The sequence below is a fragment of the Limanda limanda genome, chromosome 4, assembly GCF_963576545.1.
Source record: "Limanda limanda chromosome 4, fLimLim1.1, whole genome shotgun sequence".
Lineage (NCBI taxonomy): Eukaryota > Metazoa > Chordata > Actinopteri > Pleuronectiformes > Pleuronectidae > Limanda > Limanda limanda.
The window spans coordinates 27,843,287-27,862,484 of record NC_083639.1 but is presented as its reverse complement, the minus strand read 5'-3'; the positions used below and the strand labels follow the sequence as shown (position 1 = coordinate 27,862,484).

General features: G+C 41.7%; 1 protein-coding gene across 1 annotated transcript in view; it reads right to left on the bottom strand.

The window, feature by feature from the left end:
* Positions 1 to 19,198, bottom strand: part of raly (RALY heterogeneous nuclear ribonucleoprotein) — a 32,050-nt gene that overhangs the window by 11,887 nt on the left and 965 nt on the right. Inside the window, exons 2-4 of the mRNA XM_061070422.1 lie at positions 15,737 to 15,809; positions 13,395 to 13,442; positions 5,718 to 5,881 (exon numbers count right to left, since the gene is read on the bottom strand). Coding sequence (XP_060926405.1) covers positions 5,718 to 5,881; positions 13,395 to 13,442; positions 15,737 to 15,809 — 285 coding nt within the window. The remainder of the gene's footprint in view (positions 1 to 5,717; positions 5,882 to 13,394; positions 13,443 to 15,736; positions 15,810 to 19,198) is intronic.

Here is a 19,198-nt window from a genome sequence, read left to right as displayed (position 1 = left end):
GGCTATTGAGGCCTGCTGTAGTGAGCAGGACTAGTCAGGTAAGTTTCCATGATATTACTGGGGAAAATATATTAGCATGCTGATTGAGGATTGTTCATCTGTTCATCTAGCCTATTTCCATACGTTTATCCATCAATTGTAAAATATGTTTACAGAAGATTCCAATTGTTTGGCCAATTATTTATATCTCTGGCATTGCATTAGCGTTTTTTTACAAACTTTTTTCTCATCTTATTCTACAGAACAATGCCACGTGCACTCTCTCATGTGTGGAGACATTTCACCCCATCCAAGGTAGAAGGAAAGGCTGTGTACATTTGCAAATACTGTGCAAAGACCTATGTTAAGAATGACACAACGATGCAGAAGCATAAAGTCAAGTGCCCAAAGTTTCCTCAGGGCTCAAATCAGCCTATGACAAAACAAAATGTTTATATTTATGTCTGTATATGAAAAGGTAAATACAGTTAGTATAAATTACCCACAACATTTCCAGTTTATTCCCGTTAATTCCCGTATATTCCCGTTAATTCCCATGGAAAGTTTCCAACTTTGAATATTCCCGGAATTTTGCAACCCTAGTTGGGATCCTCTCACAGCTCCAGGAGATAATTTTTTTTCTTTTTATCCTTGAATATAAAGGTTTGTGTATCTTAAGCCTGACAACAATGTTAACATCAAATAATTCTATTAATAAGCAAATGATTGTTTCTGGATTTTTCTGATTGACGCAACTCATCTTCCTCCCACTGCCCAGACATGCAGCCAAAGTTTCCCAGATAGGATCCAGACCAGGACAGAGTTTGGAGCCAGAAGCCAGAAGGAAAACTGTCAGTATGTATTTGGCATTTTAAACGTATAGAGACAAGAGGAGGAAAGAGAACTTTGCAAATATCTGAGTCCAATTGGATCAAATGTACTATGACAACAGATTAGTGAGACACATGATCTAATGATAAACCTTATCTCAGAGCGTTTGGGGCTCATTTAAACAGCAGGAGCTCTGAGTGAAGAGCCTGGAGTCTGTCAGTCGACAGGAGCTCGGATCCCACTGGGTTTCCTCAACACTGAATTCAAGGCAGCTCCGGAATTACTGCATTTTCTCTTCAGCTCAGACGTCTGACCTCTGCACGGTCCCAGCAGGGGGAGCAACAGGAGACAAGAGGATGCCTCTGTACTCTGAGTTCTTCTTCTCTTTAAATGGAAAACAAGTGAAGTTCCCATCACGTCTGATTCCCACCAGTAAGAACTCGGAAATCCCATCTTAATCCAACACTTGTAGAAGTGAAGAAAGTTCACACTGTTTTAACTTCCCCTGAAGAAATGTCTCTCTCTCTCTCTCTCTCTCTCTCAGTGGCTGGATGGATCCTGTCAGTAACAGGAGATGGACTGAACTGATGAAGCACTTCTTCACTTTCCATCACAGGCCTCACTCACCCGTGAACACACACACATCACATCCATCACACTCCACACATCAGCTGTGGGGGTCAGTGTCTGATCCGAGGACACATCGGAGCTGGAACATCAAGGTGTTTGAGTTCGGGACATTCTCCAGACTCATATGAAGAAGAAGGCAGCGGGAGATTGTCTGAGTGAGACAAGTTTAGCAGGTATTCATTTTTTAAGGTAAGAAACCTCATCAACACGTCCTTCTTCCACACTCATTGCCTTGATGTTCTAATCGGGCTCACCCTGACCCTGACCCTGACCCTGACCCTGACCCTGACCCTGGTATTCTCACAGACTGCCCCTCTGGATAACCTCGGGAGACTTTGCAGCAAACGTCTGAAAGCAGCTCTAATGAATGACCTTTCCACAGTTTGTATTTTCATTAATTTAATTACCAGCCTGATTTGTTAACCTCTGTGCACAGCTGGAACCTGAGTGACAGCAGGAAACCTCGTAATGAAATAACCAGCAGCCGGATGAGGAGGATGGTTTCATCACAGGCCTCTAACCAAGAACAGCTTCTCCCAGCAGCCCCAGTGCATTCTGGGTAGATGTAAGATCTCCTTTCTATCCTCCATGAAAGCTTGTTTCTTTTTTATCAAATATTTATCTTTAACACATACTGTACTTATTTATTTTCATTGAAGACATGTTGCTTTGGAGGAACATGTTATGGTTTGTCACTGGCACTTTGTGGATTTACTTTGTGTGTATATGGATGACAGCAGATGCAGTTCTGGCAGATGTACGATCATTCTGCCCTCAGTAAGATGTACAATCAATAATACATATTTAATAATTTGGTAATTATCTGTGTAATCTAGATGGTAAAACATGGATCATGCCTGTGTTTACACATCTCTTCTCCCGTGATGTTTTTCAGCCGATCATGCTTGTGATGATGAACGTGACTCAACACAAGTCCTTCCTGTCTCATGTTTCATAGAACAGCCTCTTGCTTTGAAAAAGATTATTTAGATAAACCTGTAATTTGCTTCAGAACCTCGCAAAGCTTCGTAACATCGGTATCGAGCGTCCGATCTCTATTCTGGTCGCGTACGATAATTTTTCTCATAATCCGATCATTTTGAAATTCTAGCTCGATACTTCAACATTTCCCATCTGGCTGGGTATTGTCCAAAACATTTTTTTTTCAGGAACATTCAACATAAAATAAAACCTGGGCTGCCAACATCAACAGAGATGAGTGAGCTGCCAATGAAGAACCACTTGAAACAGCAGCTGTCACCAGCGGCGTGAATCCTCCGTCACAAGGTTGATACCCGGCTGAGTTCAGCTCTGTGGCCACGGCCGAGTGGGACCCATTTCATAAGAGTCAGGAAGAAAACTGTAACAAAAACCCTTCATCTGGACCAAACACTTTCTTATGTACAATTACTTTAAATATTGACTGAACTTTCCATTATGTTACGAGCTGTATATACTGTTATTTTCTCGATTTGTTCAGTTACACGAAGCATCTGTTGCACTTCTGTCCGTCCTGAGAGGAAACTCTCACATGTGAATCTCTGAGGCTTCTACGTTTTATTTTGTATGTTAAAAGGTTTGTTTTGGTAGTTTTTACTTTTATTCAAGGGTTCAGAACAGAGGATGTCGCACCTTGTTAAACTCTATGAGACAAGTTGTGATTTGTGAATATGGGCGATACGAATACAAATTAATTGATTGATTGATCGATCTACTTTTGTTACTTTTAGTTAGCAAGATAATGCAACACACCCCGTGGACAGATTCGCATGACACTTGGTGAAAGGAGGCAGTAAGGGAGGAAGAAGGAAGAAGGAAGAAGGAAGATGGAAGAAGGAAGAAGGAAGAAGGAAGAAGGAAGAAGGAAGAAGGAAGAAGGAAGAAGGAAGAAGGAAGAAGGAAGAAGATTTGAAGTTTCAAAGCAAGAACTGAGAGGAAAGAAACCTGTCAGTTCTTTATTATGAACTTTCCAGTGTGAAGAAGAGTGAAGAAGAAGAAACTCTTGTGTGGCTGTTTGATTTTTTCTTTTCAAAACCACTTTTGTTGCAACTTTGATGAGTACACAGAAACACACTCAGATCAGTGACATGAAAACTGCAGAAGTGAAAGAAAACAACAAAGCTGCTGCTTGGAAAGAAAAGGTCCAGGTCGAAGTCAAATGTGAAAAGAGCTGAGTCAGCGTCAGCGTCTCTCCACAGATCTGCAATCTGAACATGATGCCGGATGAATGTTTAATGAGCAGGATGCAAAAACCAAAGTGACAACAGTCGACCCGCTGCCTGAACCTGCCACTGACATGTAAAACATGAGAGCTGAAGGGAAGATGAAGGGAAGATGAAGGGTTTGAGTCAGAGTCAGAGTCAGAGTGAGGGAGGGAGGGAGGGGAGAACGAGAGAGACGAGTCAGAAGATTCAGACTCTGACATTACGTTTAGTAGCTTTAAATTTTACTAAAACTTTCAATGCAACAACAGATAGATAGATAGATAGATAGATAGATAGATAGATAGATAGATAGATAGATAGATGGATGGATGGATGGATGGATGGATGGATGGATGGATGGATGGATGGATGGATGGATGGATGGATGGATGGATGGATGGATGGATGGATGGATGGATAGGTAGGTAGGTAGGTAGGTAGGTAGGTAGATAGATAGATAGATAGATAGATAGATAGATAGATAGATAGATAGATAGATAGATAGATAGATAGATAGATAGATAGATAGATAGATAGATAGATAGATAGATAGATAGATAGATAGATAGATAGATAGATAGATAGATAGATCGATCGATCGATCGATCGATAGATAGATAGATAGATAGATAGATAGATAGATAGATAGATAGATAGATAGATAGATAGATAGATAGATAGATAGATAGATAGATAGATAGATAGATAGATAGATAGAAAGATAGATAGATAGATAGATAGATAGAGAGACAGACAGACAGACAGACAGACAGACAGACAGACAGACAGACAGACAGACAGACAGACAGACAGACAGACAGATAGATAGATAGATGGATAGATAGATAGATAGATAGATAGATAGATAGATAGATAGATAGATAGATAGATAGATAGATAGATAGATAGATAGATAGATAGATAGATAGATAGATAGATAGATAGATAGATAGATAGATAGATAGAGAGATAGACAGACAGACAGACAGATAGATAGATAGATAGATAGATAGATAGATAGATAGATAGATAGATAGATAGATAGATAGATAGATAGATAGATAGATAGATAGATAGATAGATAGATAGATAGATAGATAGATAGATAGATAGATAGATAGATAGATAGATAGAGAGATAGACAGACAGACAGACAGACAGACAGACAGACAGACAGATAGATAGATAGATAGATAGATAGATAGATAGATAGATAGAGAGATAGACAGACAGACAGACAGACAGACAGATAGATAGATAGATAGATAGATAGATAGATAGATAGATAGATAGATAGATAGATAGATAGATAGATAGATAGATAGATAGATAGATAGATAGATAGATAGATAGATAGATAGATAGATAGATAGATAGATAGATAGATAGATAGATAGATAGATAGATAGATAGATAGAGCAATAGAGAGAGAGAGAGAGCAAGAGAGAGAGAGAAAGATAGAGATATAGATAGATAAATAGAGAGAGAGGTAGAGAGATAGATAGATAAGTAGACAGAGAGATTTTACTTTCTTTAATATTATTATTATTAAAAAGACGTAACTATGTTTTATATAAGTATTTCTCCAGTATGATATCGAATGATATTCAAAAAGAAAAAACTAAAATCTGATTGTTAAAAATTCCTTTTTGACATTATTACTAATTTTATTATTATTTGAATGTATTCAAGTTGTATTTGAAAGTGTAGGTGCAGTTCAACACAAGCCAATGTGATCTGAATATCTAATTGAGAACATATTACATATGTGTTTTGCTACGGGGACACAGTGAAGAGGAGCTGGTAGAAGAAGGGAGGTTCTGGACGATCATGAGAGGGAATCAGATCTGGAGTCAGTCAGGTTCATATTTAATAACACTGGAGACATGTGGACGTTTTGTGGGGAGATTCTCGATGCTCCTGGGTATCTGGGGCACGTTAAAAACCCGATGGACACAAACGATTGAGTCTGAACACAAGCAGCAGCATCGCTCCACTGCTGATTTACCTTCTCTGCTGGATAATGAATATCTGAATATGTCTCAGCTGGATGTTTAATAAGCAGCTACTCACATCTCTGTTTGTTCCCGTTGCTGGTCGGGAGCACCGAGGCGTTCCGCGCCAGCAGCTTGACCGGCAGGGACTTGACTCGTCGCACCAGGGGCACTGCCAGCCGCGGGCGTTTGACGGGCACCACCCGGGGAACCGGAGACACCCGGCCACGGAACTCAAACAACCTGCAGAGACAGACAGGAGGGAGGACAAGAGGGAGAGAGGACAGGAAGGAGAGAGAGACAGACAGGAGGGAGGACAGGAGGGAGAGAGACAGACAGGAGGGAGGACAGGAAGGAGGCAGGACAGGAGGGAGGGAGGACAGGAAGGAGAGAGAGACAGACACGAGGGAGGACAGGAGGGAGAGAGACAGACAGGAGGGAGGACAAGAGGGAGAGAGGACAGGAAGGAGAGAGAGACAGACAGGAGGGAGGACAGGAGGGAGAGAGACAGACAGGAGGGAGGACAGAAAAGAGGGAGGACAGGAAGGAGAGGGAGACAGAGAGGAGAGAGAGACAGACAGGAGAGAGAGACAGGAAGGAGAGAGAGAGAGAGAGAGGAGAGGAAGTCAGACAGGAGTGAGGACAGGAAAGAGGGAGGACAGGAGGGAGGGAGAGACAGAGAGGAGGGAGAGAGAGGGAGGAGAGGGAGACAGGGAGGAGAGAGAGACAGACAGAAGGGAGGACAGGAGGGAGGGAGGACAGGAGGGAGAGAGAGGGAGGAGAGAGAGACAGGAAGGAGGGAGGACAGGAGGGAGGGAGAGACAGAGAGGAGAGAGAGACAGGAAGGAGGGAGGACAGGAAGGAGGGAGGACAGGAGGGAGGGAGGACAGGAAGGAGAGAGAGACAGACAGGAGGGAGAGAGAGACAGGGAGGAGAGAGAGACAGAGAGGAGAGAGAGAAAGGGAGGAGTGAGGACAGGAAGGAGGAAGGACAGGAAGGAGAGAGAGAGAGAGGAGAGAGAGACAGACCGAAGGGAGGACAGGAGGGAGGGAGGACAGGAGGGAGGGAGAGACAGAGAGGAGAGAGAGAGGGAGGAGAGAGAGACAGGAAGGAGGGAGGACAGGAGGGAGGGAGAGACAGAGAGGAGAGAGAGACAGGGAGGAAAGAGGAGGAGAAATAACGGACAAAGTTAAGAACTCAGAAGAACGAAGGGTGAACTAAGATGAAAATCGAATCAACAGACGGAATAGAAATTAAGTTATTCTGAGAAATTAATTAATATAGAAGTCTTGTAACAGTAAACACATTTTGGAGGGAACTTGCTGTCTTGGTCCCCTGAAGGAAAAATGGAAAAACGTTGTCATGGAACAAAATCCAGACGGGGAGTATGTTTGGTAATATACATCAGTATTATATAAGTGGAATTGTCACATTGTAATAAACGCTATACATCAGATGATCCGACTCAGTGACCGAATACGATGAGAAATGACAAATGACAAAACTCACCACATTAATGTGAGGACATTAAAGCAGATGATTTACTGTATATTGCTTTGTTCTGCATAATACTACAAAAAATATATATATATTTTATTTAAATTCACAATTAACCAACAATAACTAAGACTGTTTTCTAGATTTGTGATAATTAAGGAATTTACAAAGAATAAACCAAAATATTCATTCATTCTTAAAGACACAAAATTCTTAACAAAATATAATTAAAATGCGGGTAAAATCAGGAGTGGCTCTCTGATGAAAGAATGTTATAACAAGGGATTTAAAAGAATGAAGCATTATAAATAGAACCATTGTGAAGCTCTTAATTTAAAGGGACTCTCACCTTTGTTGCATTTGAGAATTACAGCACATTCAAATCATCCCGCCGTCCTCCAATGCCCCACCCCCTCGTTCCCATCCGCTGTGTTTTATTTAAGAAACTTTATTTACACAAGCAGACTTACAACCATCTCGGTGTTTTTATTTTTTTGAAGAAACTTTATTTACAAGCAGACTTACAACCTACTGCCTGCCTTTATTGGTTGAAGTTTTCACTAAATATTATGAGAGTGAAATAATTGTTTGTTTTTACTCCTGGTGGGTCTGTCTTGCATTTTAGAGTGTCATTACCTTATTAATACCAATTTAACCTTATCCACAAAAAGTGTAAAAATGCAACAAAGGTGAGAGTCCCTTTAAGTCAAAACCCGGAGATACACAGAAAACAACCTGGTCCTGAAAACCTCAGACCAGAGAGCTCATCATGGACTTAACCCTAACCCTCAGTTAGAATCTGTGAGAGTTCATGATATTTTGGGAGATCTGTGTGGAAAAGGCTGATTTATTTCCACCATTCTGACCTCGAGCTTATTCACTCCACTGCCGCCTGAGTTTCAGTAACTTTATTTGATCACTGTTTTGACACTTTTTTTTCCGGCCTGATTTTGACATGTAGCCCAAAGAAAATCCTCAGATTTACACTTGCCCAGGTTTTATTTGGATTTGCGCTCAGTCGCCAACACTGCAGAGGATCATAAAACTCTAAAGAAATAGGTCTGATAATCACCACGGATCATTTGTCCAGATGGCGAGAAGCTTCCCTCTCCTACGTCAACAAGCATCTCTACAGGGATAGGAAGAACTGAAGGTTAATCATATCGTGTAATGGGACAATTTCATCCTACCGTTTGGACAAAACGTTTCTGCGTAAAGGGAGCAGACAAAGCTTTCAACTCTGAAGATTCACTGCGCATTCAAACGTCAGGAGGTCAAGTCGGTCAGATGACGTCAAACCAGGGAGCTTCTGAGCTCCAGAATCTACTCTAAGGCAGAATGTTCCGTGAGGCCACTGTGACCTCGGCTTTTAACGACCAGATTTAATCTGTTAATCTGTGAGTCTGGGTGAAGTCTGGTTCCAGATTTTCAAGGATGATCTCAAGTTGTCCCTTGAAACGACACATTAACAAGGCAATAAACTGTTTAGTGAGGTCACCGTGACCTTGACCTCCAAAGAAATTCCGTCTAGATGCTCCTGAGATGTTGAGTCCACAAGATCAAAAATGTGTTTCTTGGAAATCACAGGGATTTTTAACCTTCCACCAACAAAGAGTTTTATTCACCAAATATGAAGAAATTCCCTCAAGAATTGGACGGACGGACAAATCTGAGAACATGATGTCTCGGCTACTGGCTGGAGACATCAATGATCACCATCGTCTGCGCAGACATCAGAACATGATGTCTCCAGCCAGCAGCCGGAGACTGGCTGTTGGTTAAGAGGCTGATGAAGCCACCGGGTTGAATCCTGTCCTGCTTTTCTCTTCCAGGGCGACCGGGCTGAAGAAGTCCAACCTCTGGAAGGAGCGTCGCCGGGCCACTCTTCTGCATTGAAGAAAGCCAGTTCAGGTAGTTGGGACATCTGATTAGGACGATGCCCCATGGACGCATCTGTGTGGAGGTATTCCAAACACATGGAGCGGCCCGAGGCGAGAGCAGAACATGCCGGAGGGATTATTCTCCCATCTGGCCCGGTCCCGACTCAGGGTCTCCCACGGGAAGCCGATGGAATAGAGAAGGGAGTCTGGTCTATTTAATTCAGTCTGCTACCCCCACAAGTATAGAATATATATAGTAAACTATACAAGTAGTTAATGCCTTCTGTGCATGTACAGTACCACACTGTGCATGAGGACTGTGGCTGATGACGACTGTACTTCTGTTATTTATTGTTGTGCCTTAAGCTCATAGATCAAGAACAGAAGTGTGCGTCCATGTTAATTGCATCATTGTGTGTTTTCTGTGTTCAGCCCGGGAGGTCACGTCTTCATCAGTGTAAAGCAGCTGGACGTGACCCAGTGTGATTCAACTGATGCAAAACTTAATTAACTTCATTCAACGTCCTCTGCATTTTACTTTGACTTCATTTGTTGAATGGATTGCAAATGTACAGCATGTATACAGCGCTCTATAGATGGCTGCACGTTTCTATAACACTGCCGGATCCATCGGGTAAAACCAGCGACACTCTGGTTATTGGACGACTTGGTCGACAGCCACTCCACTGATGAAACTTTTGGATTCAACTGGAGCAGTTTGGTTTGGTTTGTGCAATGGTGCAAGAGAGCAAATACCGAGTTGAATTCTCTGGCTGTTCCCTCCAAAGGGGGAAAGTGATGCATTATTCAGGGAATTAAAGAGACACAACTGTCACACCGTGGTGAGGTTTGTCTTGTCTTGGGGTTTTTGTCTCGTAACTTCCTGTTTTTTTTTGAAATCCTAACTCTCCTCTCGTTTCAGGTCACTTGCCCTTCCTCATGTGTCACCGGTCTGATTGTCTCTGATTGTTTCCACCTGTTCCCTTCACCCTCATGTGCTTATAGTCTGCGTCTCCCCTTTGTCTTGTGCCGAAGTGTTTCGTTCTTGTTCGTGCACCTAAGCCTTACCCACAGTCATTGTCGTTTTTGCCAAAGAGTTTCTCGCTACGCCACGTAAGTTGTTTTCTGTTTCCTCCTTGAGAGTGATTTTTTGTTTGTTAAAGTTTTCCAGTTTAGCTTTGTTTTGTGTTGTTTGTAAACTGTTTTTCTTCCTCCCTTTTGGAGCGATTTATGTTAAGAGAGATTTAGTTAGTTTGTTGAGCCTCCTGTTTAGGTGAGCCTTTTCTTTTGCCCCATTTATTAGTAGTTGGGTTTTCCTCCTTCGGGAGCGCTTTTGATTTCTTGCTCTTGCCATTTGTTTGTCCTCCTTCGGGAGTGGTTTATGTTTAAAAGCTTTTTCTTTTTCTAGTGTATGTTTTGTATTTATTAGGAAGTTCTTTTTCCCCAGTTATTGCTTGCCAAGTATTATATTATTATATAGATATAGTTAGTGAGATTTTCATAGCCTTCTTGTTTGTCACTCTGCATTGAGGTTCTGAAATCAATAAAGTGTGCTGGTACGTGATATTCTCTGCTTCTGAGTCCTCATTCCAGTCCAGGCCTGACAACAACTGATCTTCCCTCCCTGGGAGATAGAGGAACCTGGATTGCCCCCCCGCTCTGCAGTCTCTATTCAGAATAGACAAAGTTTGATGCGTCTTGACTGGAGTCAGAAGACGACATTGAATAACCCCCGGACTGTTATGAGGGCTGTTGGCTGCAGGACTGTTCACCACCAGGGGGAGTGGACCTGATCCTTTCCCCTTGGATCAAAAACCTTCTTCTAAAAAATAGTGTTCTCTCGTCCATATTGACTTCCATGTGAGGGCTACACATTCTTAGAAATAAGAACATCTGAAGAAGGATGGACCATATACTCTTCATAACGAGCATCATATCAGAGACCTGCTAACTTTATTATTTAACCAACCTGAGGGTAAAGCCTAACGACCCACAATACAATCGCAATAACACTTAATAACAGAGGAAAATGGATAATTACTCAAAGTGACGTGAACTGAACTTCAATCTTCAATGGTACAAAAAGTAAAACATTGTAAAATTCCTGGTATTTGGGTCATTCCTGAACCACGACAGAATCAGGAAGGGATTGCATCATCATCTCCGAACGTCTCAGTTTCAAAATATTGTTTGTATCCAGAGATTCTCGTTCCACTGCCTTGTTTCCTTGAGCAAGCATGTGGCATAACAACCTTATAAACTGATCACAGACCTGTCACTCAAAGAAACTCAAGGATTTCCATGTATTTTCCCTGTAACCCCTCTGTGATAATGTGTACCTCTATTTTCTAAGATCAAATGCAGCAAATAATCCAGATACTTCAACACTGTTTTCTTCTCTTCTTCTTCAAGCTGTTTTCTGTCTTGACCTCCAGGTAAAATCCAGAGTTCATCCACAGTTTGTGTTTCACACGTGCACAACACAGCAGGAGGTCCTCTGCACAGACACGTTCACAACAGCATCAAATCCTTCAGGCAAGAGGTGGAGACAGGAAGTGATGTATTAACTCCGCTGTGGAGATCATGTCATTCTCTTGACAACACACAGACGCCGTCTTCAGCTCTAATCATCACAAACTCTTATTTGTTTTCTATTTGATTTTTTCATTTCTGTATCTGTCACATCTTACAAATGTCGTCCAGCAGTGAATCCCCACTGAGCTCACACATTGAATTCTCCTGACCTTCTTCTGACCTTCTCCTGACTTTCTACTCGGAGGCCCGACGGAGAAAGCCTGTAGAAGCTTTGGAGCTTCTCACTCGGACGTCTGCGTCCACCCGGCCCGTCCCTCCAAAGACAACACGGAGGGACAGCGGAGTTCAGTGCACATTTGAAAGCAGCTTTAATCTTATAGTGACTAACCTCTCCAACTGTATTGTTACTAGAATGAAGACTTGCTCCCGTGCCAGAGGATGCTCACCAGTGTCATTATTTCCCCTCGGGCTGATCACGTCCTCAGATTGGAGACAGACACTGACGTCCGGGCTCATCAGAAGCATCGTCCCTGATTCATGTCAGATGCACATCTCCACGTTCCGTTCCGCTCTGCTCACTTTATAAGAACAAAAAAACCTTCTTGTCCTTTCCCTCTTTATTTTTCTACATTACTTGACGTAGAGATTTGGGTTTCAAAGACCTCAACTCTCACGAAAATCCGTTTAGACAAAAGACTTGCTGGAAGCACGGCCGATGCCAGGATGACAAATGCAGCAATTTCTTTCTGCCGTCTTTGGTTTAACGGCGATGACTTTGATGATTTTCTTTTTTTTTACTTCCAGCTGCTCCTGTCAGAGCGGTTCTACTCACCACACTGTGGCATAACTGTGGAGGTCAAAGTAAATCAACCAATTCAAACCAGATGCTCCTCATTATTAGTTTCATCAGATCCTCATGAGCCCAAAACAGATAATCCTGCTAAAGAGACTTTTGTTGAAAGTATGCTGAATAGGATCTCTTACTGTTTGGCTGCTGTCAGGGTTTGTGGGTAATTTATCACCAATCAATCGTTTATGAAGTTATTGTTTATTGAGTAATCAGGACATCTGCAGCAGAGACGTTCTCTCAGTTTGCTATTGACCGAAGCTGGGATTAGGTCCGTCAGTTCATCAATTCTCCTCCAGCCTGACAAACCTGGCGTCTATGGAAACACTGGGATCTCAACTGGGATTTATTTATTCAGATTAATAACATTCCAGCAGGTGCACAGACACACACACCTGCACAGCTACTGTTGCTCCCGACTTCACCTGACTTCAAAGATAATTCCACAACATCTCCCAAAAGAACAGAGCATCCATCTTCCTGCGTTTGGACTGAACCAGTTCTCTTCTCCAGCATATTACCATATAATATATAAAACGATTGTACTCTTCCAATGGTTTAATGGTTAAATTATATTTTAAATATATTATTATATCAACAAAAAACATCTCCTGGTGCTTTTGGTCATCAGCTGATTCTCTCACACACAAACAAAACTGATCCATGTTTAGTTACAGTCAGAAGATGAACTCTGTATTTTTCCACAGGTGAAAACTGTTCCCGTCTTTATTTCCACGTCTCGTAACAACGATCCCATGAAGAGCTTTAATCTCTATATTCGTTCCGTAGTTATTCCTCAGCAGAGACGGGTTTGAGTCCAGCGGTTTCTCTCCGAGCAGCGATCAGACCTCCGGCCTCCGAGAGGTTAACTCGATTAACCTTCTGCTGATCGCTGGAAACAACAGAGCCACGGATCAAAGAGCTCAGATGCTGAATGAATCTCCGCTGACAGGAGGAGAAACGCTGGAGGAACTCCAAGAACCATCCTTCCTCTTACCTGTCATAGAATTCTTCTCTGTAGTAATCGTAGTCAAACTCGTAGCCGCTGGGGGAAAAAGCACATTAGGAAATATTGACTATACAAACCATGCAATGCATTTCTTAACACAAACATTAAATCCACATTTAAAACATTGCATGGAGAAAAAAAGCGAGTATTGATGTTATATTTTTAAAAATACAATACTTCTGAACTGTGTGGGAGAGACAAAGAAACCACAACAACTTCCTCCCACGTCAGGAGACAGAAGGAGATGAATGAAAATCTGAAGTGAAACCTGTATAAACAGAAAGTGGATAAAGTGGGAGATGTTTAACAGGTTCTGACACATGTCACAGCACAAACGTCCCAGAAGCTCAGTTCCTCAGATGTTCGGTCCAAACAAGAGACGAGGTTTCAGAACCAGAGGAGACACAAACACGTCAGATGTTCTTAAACCCCAGGAAAAGGGAATATACAATAACTGCGTAGAAATACATGTAAATGAATCACGTTTACAACATTAATTGAACATATATATATGAAATGAGGGAATGGGGCGTCACTGGGGTTCGGATTTTCAATTAAAGTTCAGCCGGGGACCTTCTGTGTGAAGTTTACATGTTCTCCCAGTGTTTGCATGGTTTCCTCCAGGTTCCTCCCACAGTTCAACGCTCTAAAGTGACCATCTGTGTGAATGTGGGAGTGAGTGGTTGTCCAGTGCCCCCCCCCACCCCCCTGATGATAAGGCGCAAGAATGTCTCTGTAACCCATCACACCCTCAGATCGTCTGCACCTAACATCGGTAACGACAGATTGCTCCTTTGATTCTCGGGTGGTTGGAATCAGGGTTAAATGGGTCAAACCCTCCAGTGGCTCCAGCTTGAGTTTCACTATCAGAGGGAAACCATCAACCACTTTAACAGCTCTACTGGGATTCCAGGTTCATTTCAGTTCACTTTTGCTGCACTCGTCTCATCAATCTCGGCATCCAGAGGCTTCCTGCCCAGCACCGAACATCAGAGGAGACAGAAACTTTAACTTGAAGTTAATTTGAACTGCAAAGTTTTGTACTTACGTCTTTTGAGACTCTGTTATTCAAGGACTGTTTTAATTTATTAAATTTTTCTTTATTCAGTTTCAGGAATTCTGCCTTTAGTTATGATTGAGGAACTTATTTGCAATTTTTTTGTTATTTTATTAATATCTTTACATTTATAGATTATATTTTGTGTCTTTTAAATACCTTATCTAAGCTAAAAACTGCCAAAGAATCTGATTTCTCACCATAATATAACCTCTGTCATAAAACTGCAGGACACGAACAGAAAATAAATCTTCTACGGTTTATAAAAAAGCACTTTAAAGATGGTGTCATGCACTTTGTGTTTGAGGGAAGAGTCAGAAATACTCTGTCTCTGTTCCACGGTAACAAACCTAAAAGTTCTCAAAGGCTTTGATGCACGAGGACGGAGGCGTTTAAAAATAGAAGATGGTGCTTTTGTTCATGAAACAGCTTCAGCTCTCCTCCATCAGCAGGGTGGTGTTAACCCGGTGGATTTAAAGTGTCGGATCTCCTCAATTAATCTGGTTCAGATCGACATTTGTTCTTGTACTCAACATATTTGTTGATCTTATAGAACCAGAGCTTTAAAATAACCTGTTTATATAGTTCATGAAACACCAAGATCTGCACATGACTGAATCTGATGAATCTGATGAATCTGATGAATCTGATGAATCTGATGAATCTGATGAACCTGCTGAATCTGATGAATCGGATTGAATCTGATTGAAACTGATGAATCTGATAAATCTGTTGGATCTGATGGATCTGATTGGATCTGATTGGATCTGATGGAACTGGTGGATCTGATGGTTCTGATGAAGCTGATGGATCTGATGAATCTGATGAATCTGATGGATCTGATGAATCTGATTAATCTGATTGGATCTGATTGGATCTGATGAATCTGATGAATCTGATTGGATCTGATGAATCTGATGGAACTGATGGATCTGATGGTTCTGATGGTTCTGATGGTTCTGATGAAGCTGATGGATCTAATGAATCTGATTGGATCTGATGAATCTGATGGAACTGATGGATCTGATGGATCTGATGAATTTGATGAATCTGATGAATCTGATTGGATCTGATGAATCTGATGGATCTGATGAATCTGATTGATCTGATGGATCTGATTGGATCTGATGAATCTGATGAATCTGATGAATCTGATTGATCTGATGGATCTGATTGGATCTGATGAATCTGATTGAATCTGATGAATCTGATGAATCTGATTGGATCTGATGGATCTGATGGTTCTGATGGATCTGATATCAGAGGCGTGTACCTGTAGAGAGAAGCTGCAGATCTCTTTAGGACTTTCGGTCTAGTTGGCTTCGGTTCTCCTGCCATGTTGACGTCTGAGAAGAAAGCAGAGGAATCAAACTTTTGTTGAATTTATTTAAAACAAAGACTCTAAAGCTCCTGTTCCCTTAAAACCCCTTAAACCTTTAACTCATCTGGACTCAGAGATATTTATTCCAAAGCCTGGAAGAGAGAGAGAACCTATGACAGGATGAGGAGCATGTGTGCCAACAGAGCTGGACGGTGTGTTATGTCATGGTCTCCACTGGGGTGCGCTGCTGAGCCATTTTACACCATCTACAGTTTACGTTAAACAGCAGCTCAGGCTGTTCCCATGGGTTAACATCACATTAATGTATATCCACACATTTCAAAACAAACCGAGTTCGACCCACAGTGAATTCTATCACCGCGAATAAATGATGAATACATGTATAAATAAATTTGTGATGGAAAAATCAACATTAATGGAAGAGAAATCAAAGATTAAAGATGCAAAATAATCTATTTGTTGCTTTTCTGTCTTATGTACAGAGCTGAGTCAAGGATTCAACACACACACACACACACACACACACACACACACACACACACACACACAGACACACACACACAGGCGTAAATATCCTGCATTAGTTACAGACAGGTGCAAATCAAATGACTGATTGATATAGAGAATATTGAAATAAAAGGATTAATAATTAATCACAGTCGTTGAGTAGTTGAAGCCAGAACACTGGAAATGTAAGTCAATACATTTTAGTTGTAAGTAAAAATGATCTGTGTAAATTCTGCTCAGATAGAAGTCAGTTAAAATGTAGAGGTGATGTTTTGTTTCCATGTTAATCTCCTTGAATCTCTCTGAACTCTTTTCTTCTCATTTCACCTGCTGTCTTCTCTACTGTCAAACTTCATCTGCTGCTGTTTCACTCCTGTGGCTGAATCTACTTTCATGAAGTATTTTGAGTTCTTAATATGTTGCATATACTTAAATTTATATTCTATCGATGTATATGTTTACACCGGAGATTAGAGAGCATTTAAATCCTGTCTTTGTCCAGTGCACATTTCAGAAATTTACAACAAACTTGAGTTTGACTAAATTAAATCTCCTTCCACTTATTGAATTAACAGCAGAAACCTCACAGCTGGCAAACATATGCAGCACGTTGCTAGGCAACAGTAGTTGATGCTCTTTCTTTACGTGAGAGAAAACAACAGATGTTATTTATATATCTTTAGTAGAAAGGTGGAATATGTGTTGAAGTGGTGAAATTCAGCCGACAACACAAATCTCTCAGGTCGACTTCCTCAGCTGTGCTTTTTCAGGAAGTAATTGTTATTTTTCTGATTATTTATTTAATGCTTTAAATTGCAAATTGTTTGTGTTTCTATTAACAAACTGAAATACATTTTAACTTCGGTTGGATTTTATTTCCCTGAGGAACATAACACGCTCAACAACACCTGGCCGGTGGAAACTGTGAAAAACAAATCAGGGAAACTGGTCCGAGCTGCTTGTTGGTTAATTGTGTCTCTGTTCTCACACAGAGACACAATCATCATCCATCCGTTCATAACCATCTGAATCCCTCTTGCTCTTTAAGGTCTTCAGGGGCTGGAGTCAGTCCCAGAATGCACTGGGGTCTCATTACAGAGGAAGCTGCAGTTTTCACTTCACCAGAACCTGCAGGACTTTGGACGGTGGGAGGAGACAACCTGCAGGACACGCCCCCGCACACACACACACACACACACAGACACACACACACACACGCACACACACACACACACACACACACACACACACACACACACACACACACGCACACACACGCACACACAACACACACACACACACACACATCCTCCTGCTGTTAAATTTTCAATTTCTTTGTTTGCATTTCTTCTCTTTCATGTACAGCAGTTGCTTTCTGACGTTGACTTTTACCGCTGTGGTGAAAATCCTCCTCACCATCATCTGACTTTCAGGTTCTGAAGTCGTGGTTTACCGGGAAACCTGAGAACTGAGGTGGTGACACGGGTTCCTCTCACGTTATAAACTCGAGTCGAGGAGATAAGTGGTTCAGAATAAGAAGACAGAATTGATATGTTCCCCATGGCAACACACACACACACACACACGCACACACACACACACACAGAGAAACACAGAAACACAGAAATACAAAAAGCTGCAGCGGGGCGGAGAGCATCACTTAGCGGTCCCTTAGCTGTCACAACGACACTACACACACACACACACACACACACACACACAAAATATCACAGTTATGCCAGATAAATGTATGTGTGTGTTTTGTGATATCTCACAATTAAACCTTCATCCCAATACCCACACATTTCCAGTTATACTCATTCACATATTTGCTTTTATCACATATGCACACACACACACACACACACACACACACACACACACACACAAGGATACACACACACACACACATACTGGTGGCACGTTTACACGCTCACAGAGAGAAAGGCTGTGATGGAGCTCAGGGCTGGTGAACGACTCCAGAGGCCGGAACTTCATATCCTTACAGGACTGTGATGTTTCAAAGACATGAATTAATCAAATCAAATTTAAAATGTTGTGTCCAGCAACAGTCTGTAGGCATCAGGGCTGTGAGACTCTGGTGAGGAGACGAACACTGAAGAACATGTTGGACCAGACTTCACATTAATGAAGTAGGTAAACGAAAAAGAGTAAAACAAAACAGACGAAAAGTTACAAAACTTGTGTGAAACTCTACGGACGCACACGTCTACATTTCCTGGCTGCAAAAGAGTTAATTAAGTCATTGTTTGACAGAGAGATAGAGACACACACACACACACGATTTTTGTCTGACTTTGAGAATCGTTGCAGCCCAATTAGCCGTCAAGCAGTGATTTCTTTTTTGCATTAAGCCCCCAAATGAATCTCATTATTTACCGATGCAGAAATGAGTGAGTTCCTTATAATGCTGCTAAATGTGGAGGTCAGGCTGGAGAGTGGGTTTGTGAAGTTTCAAAAAAGTTTCACGTGTCTCAACCAAAAATACAGACTGGTCTGTGAAATCATCCCATCGTCTCACGTACAAACAGATTTGGCATCAAGGTTAAAATAATGCTCTGGATTAGTGGAAGGATTCCATGAGGATCTGGTGTTTGGGATCGTGATCGTGTTCGCTGGCTACAACAGAAGCTCCTCAAATACTGTCAGACAAACGCTGATGATTTGGACCAAACTGAGCTTGAGTGAACGTTAAGATCTGCTTGTGTTCACTGGAGCCTTCAGGGCGGCAGTCGCCTTAAAGTGACATTAAAAAGACACAAAGAAGCCGGAGCTGAGGAAATAATGGTTTGTGGTTGTCAACTCACTCGTTTGTTGCTGAGTGGAAACAAAAAAAAACCTTGTTTGTCATTTTAACCACTTGAA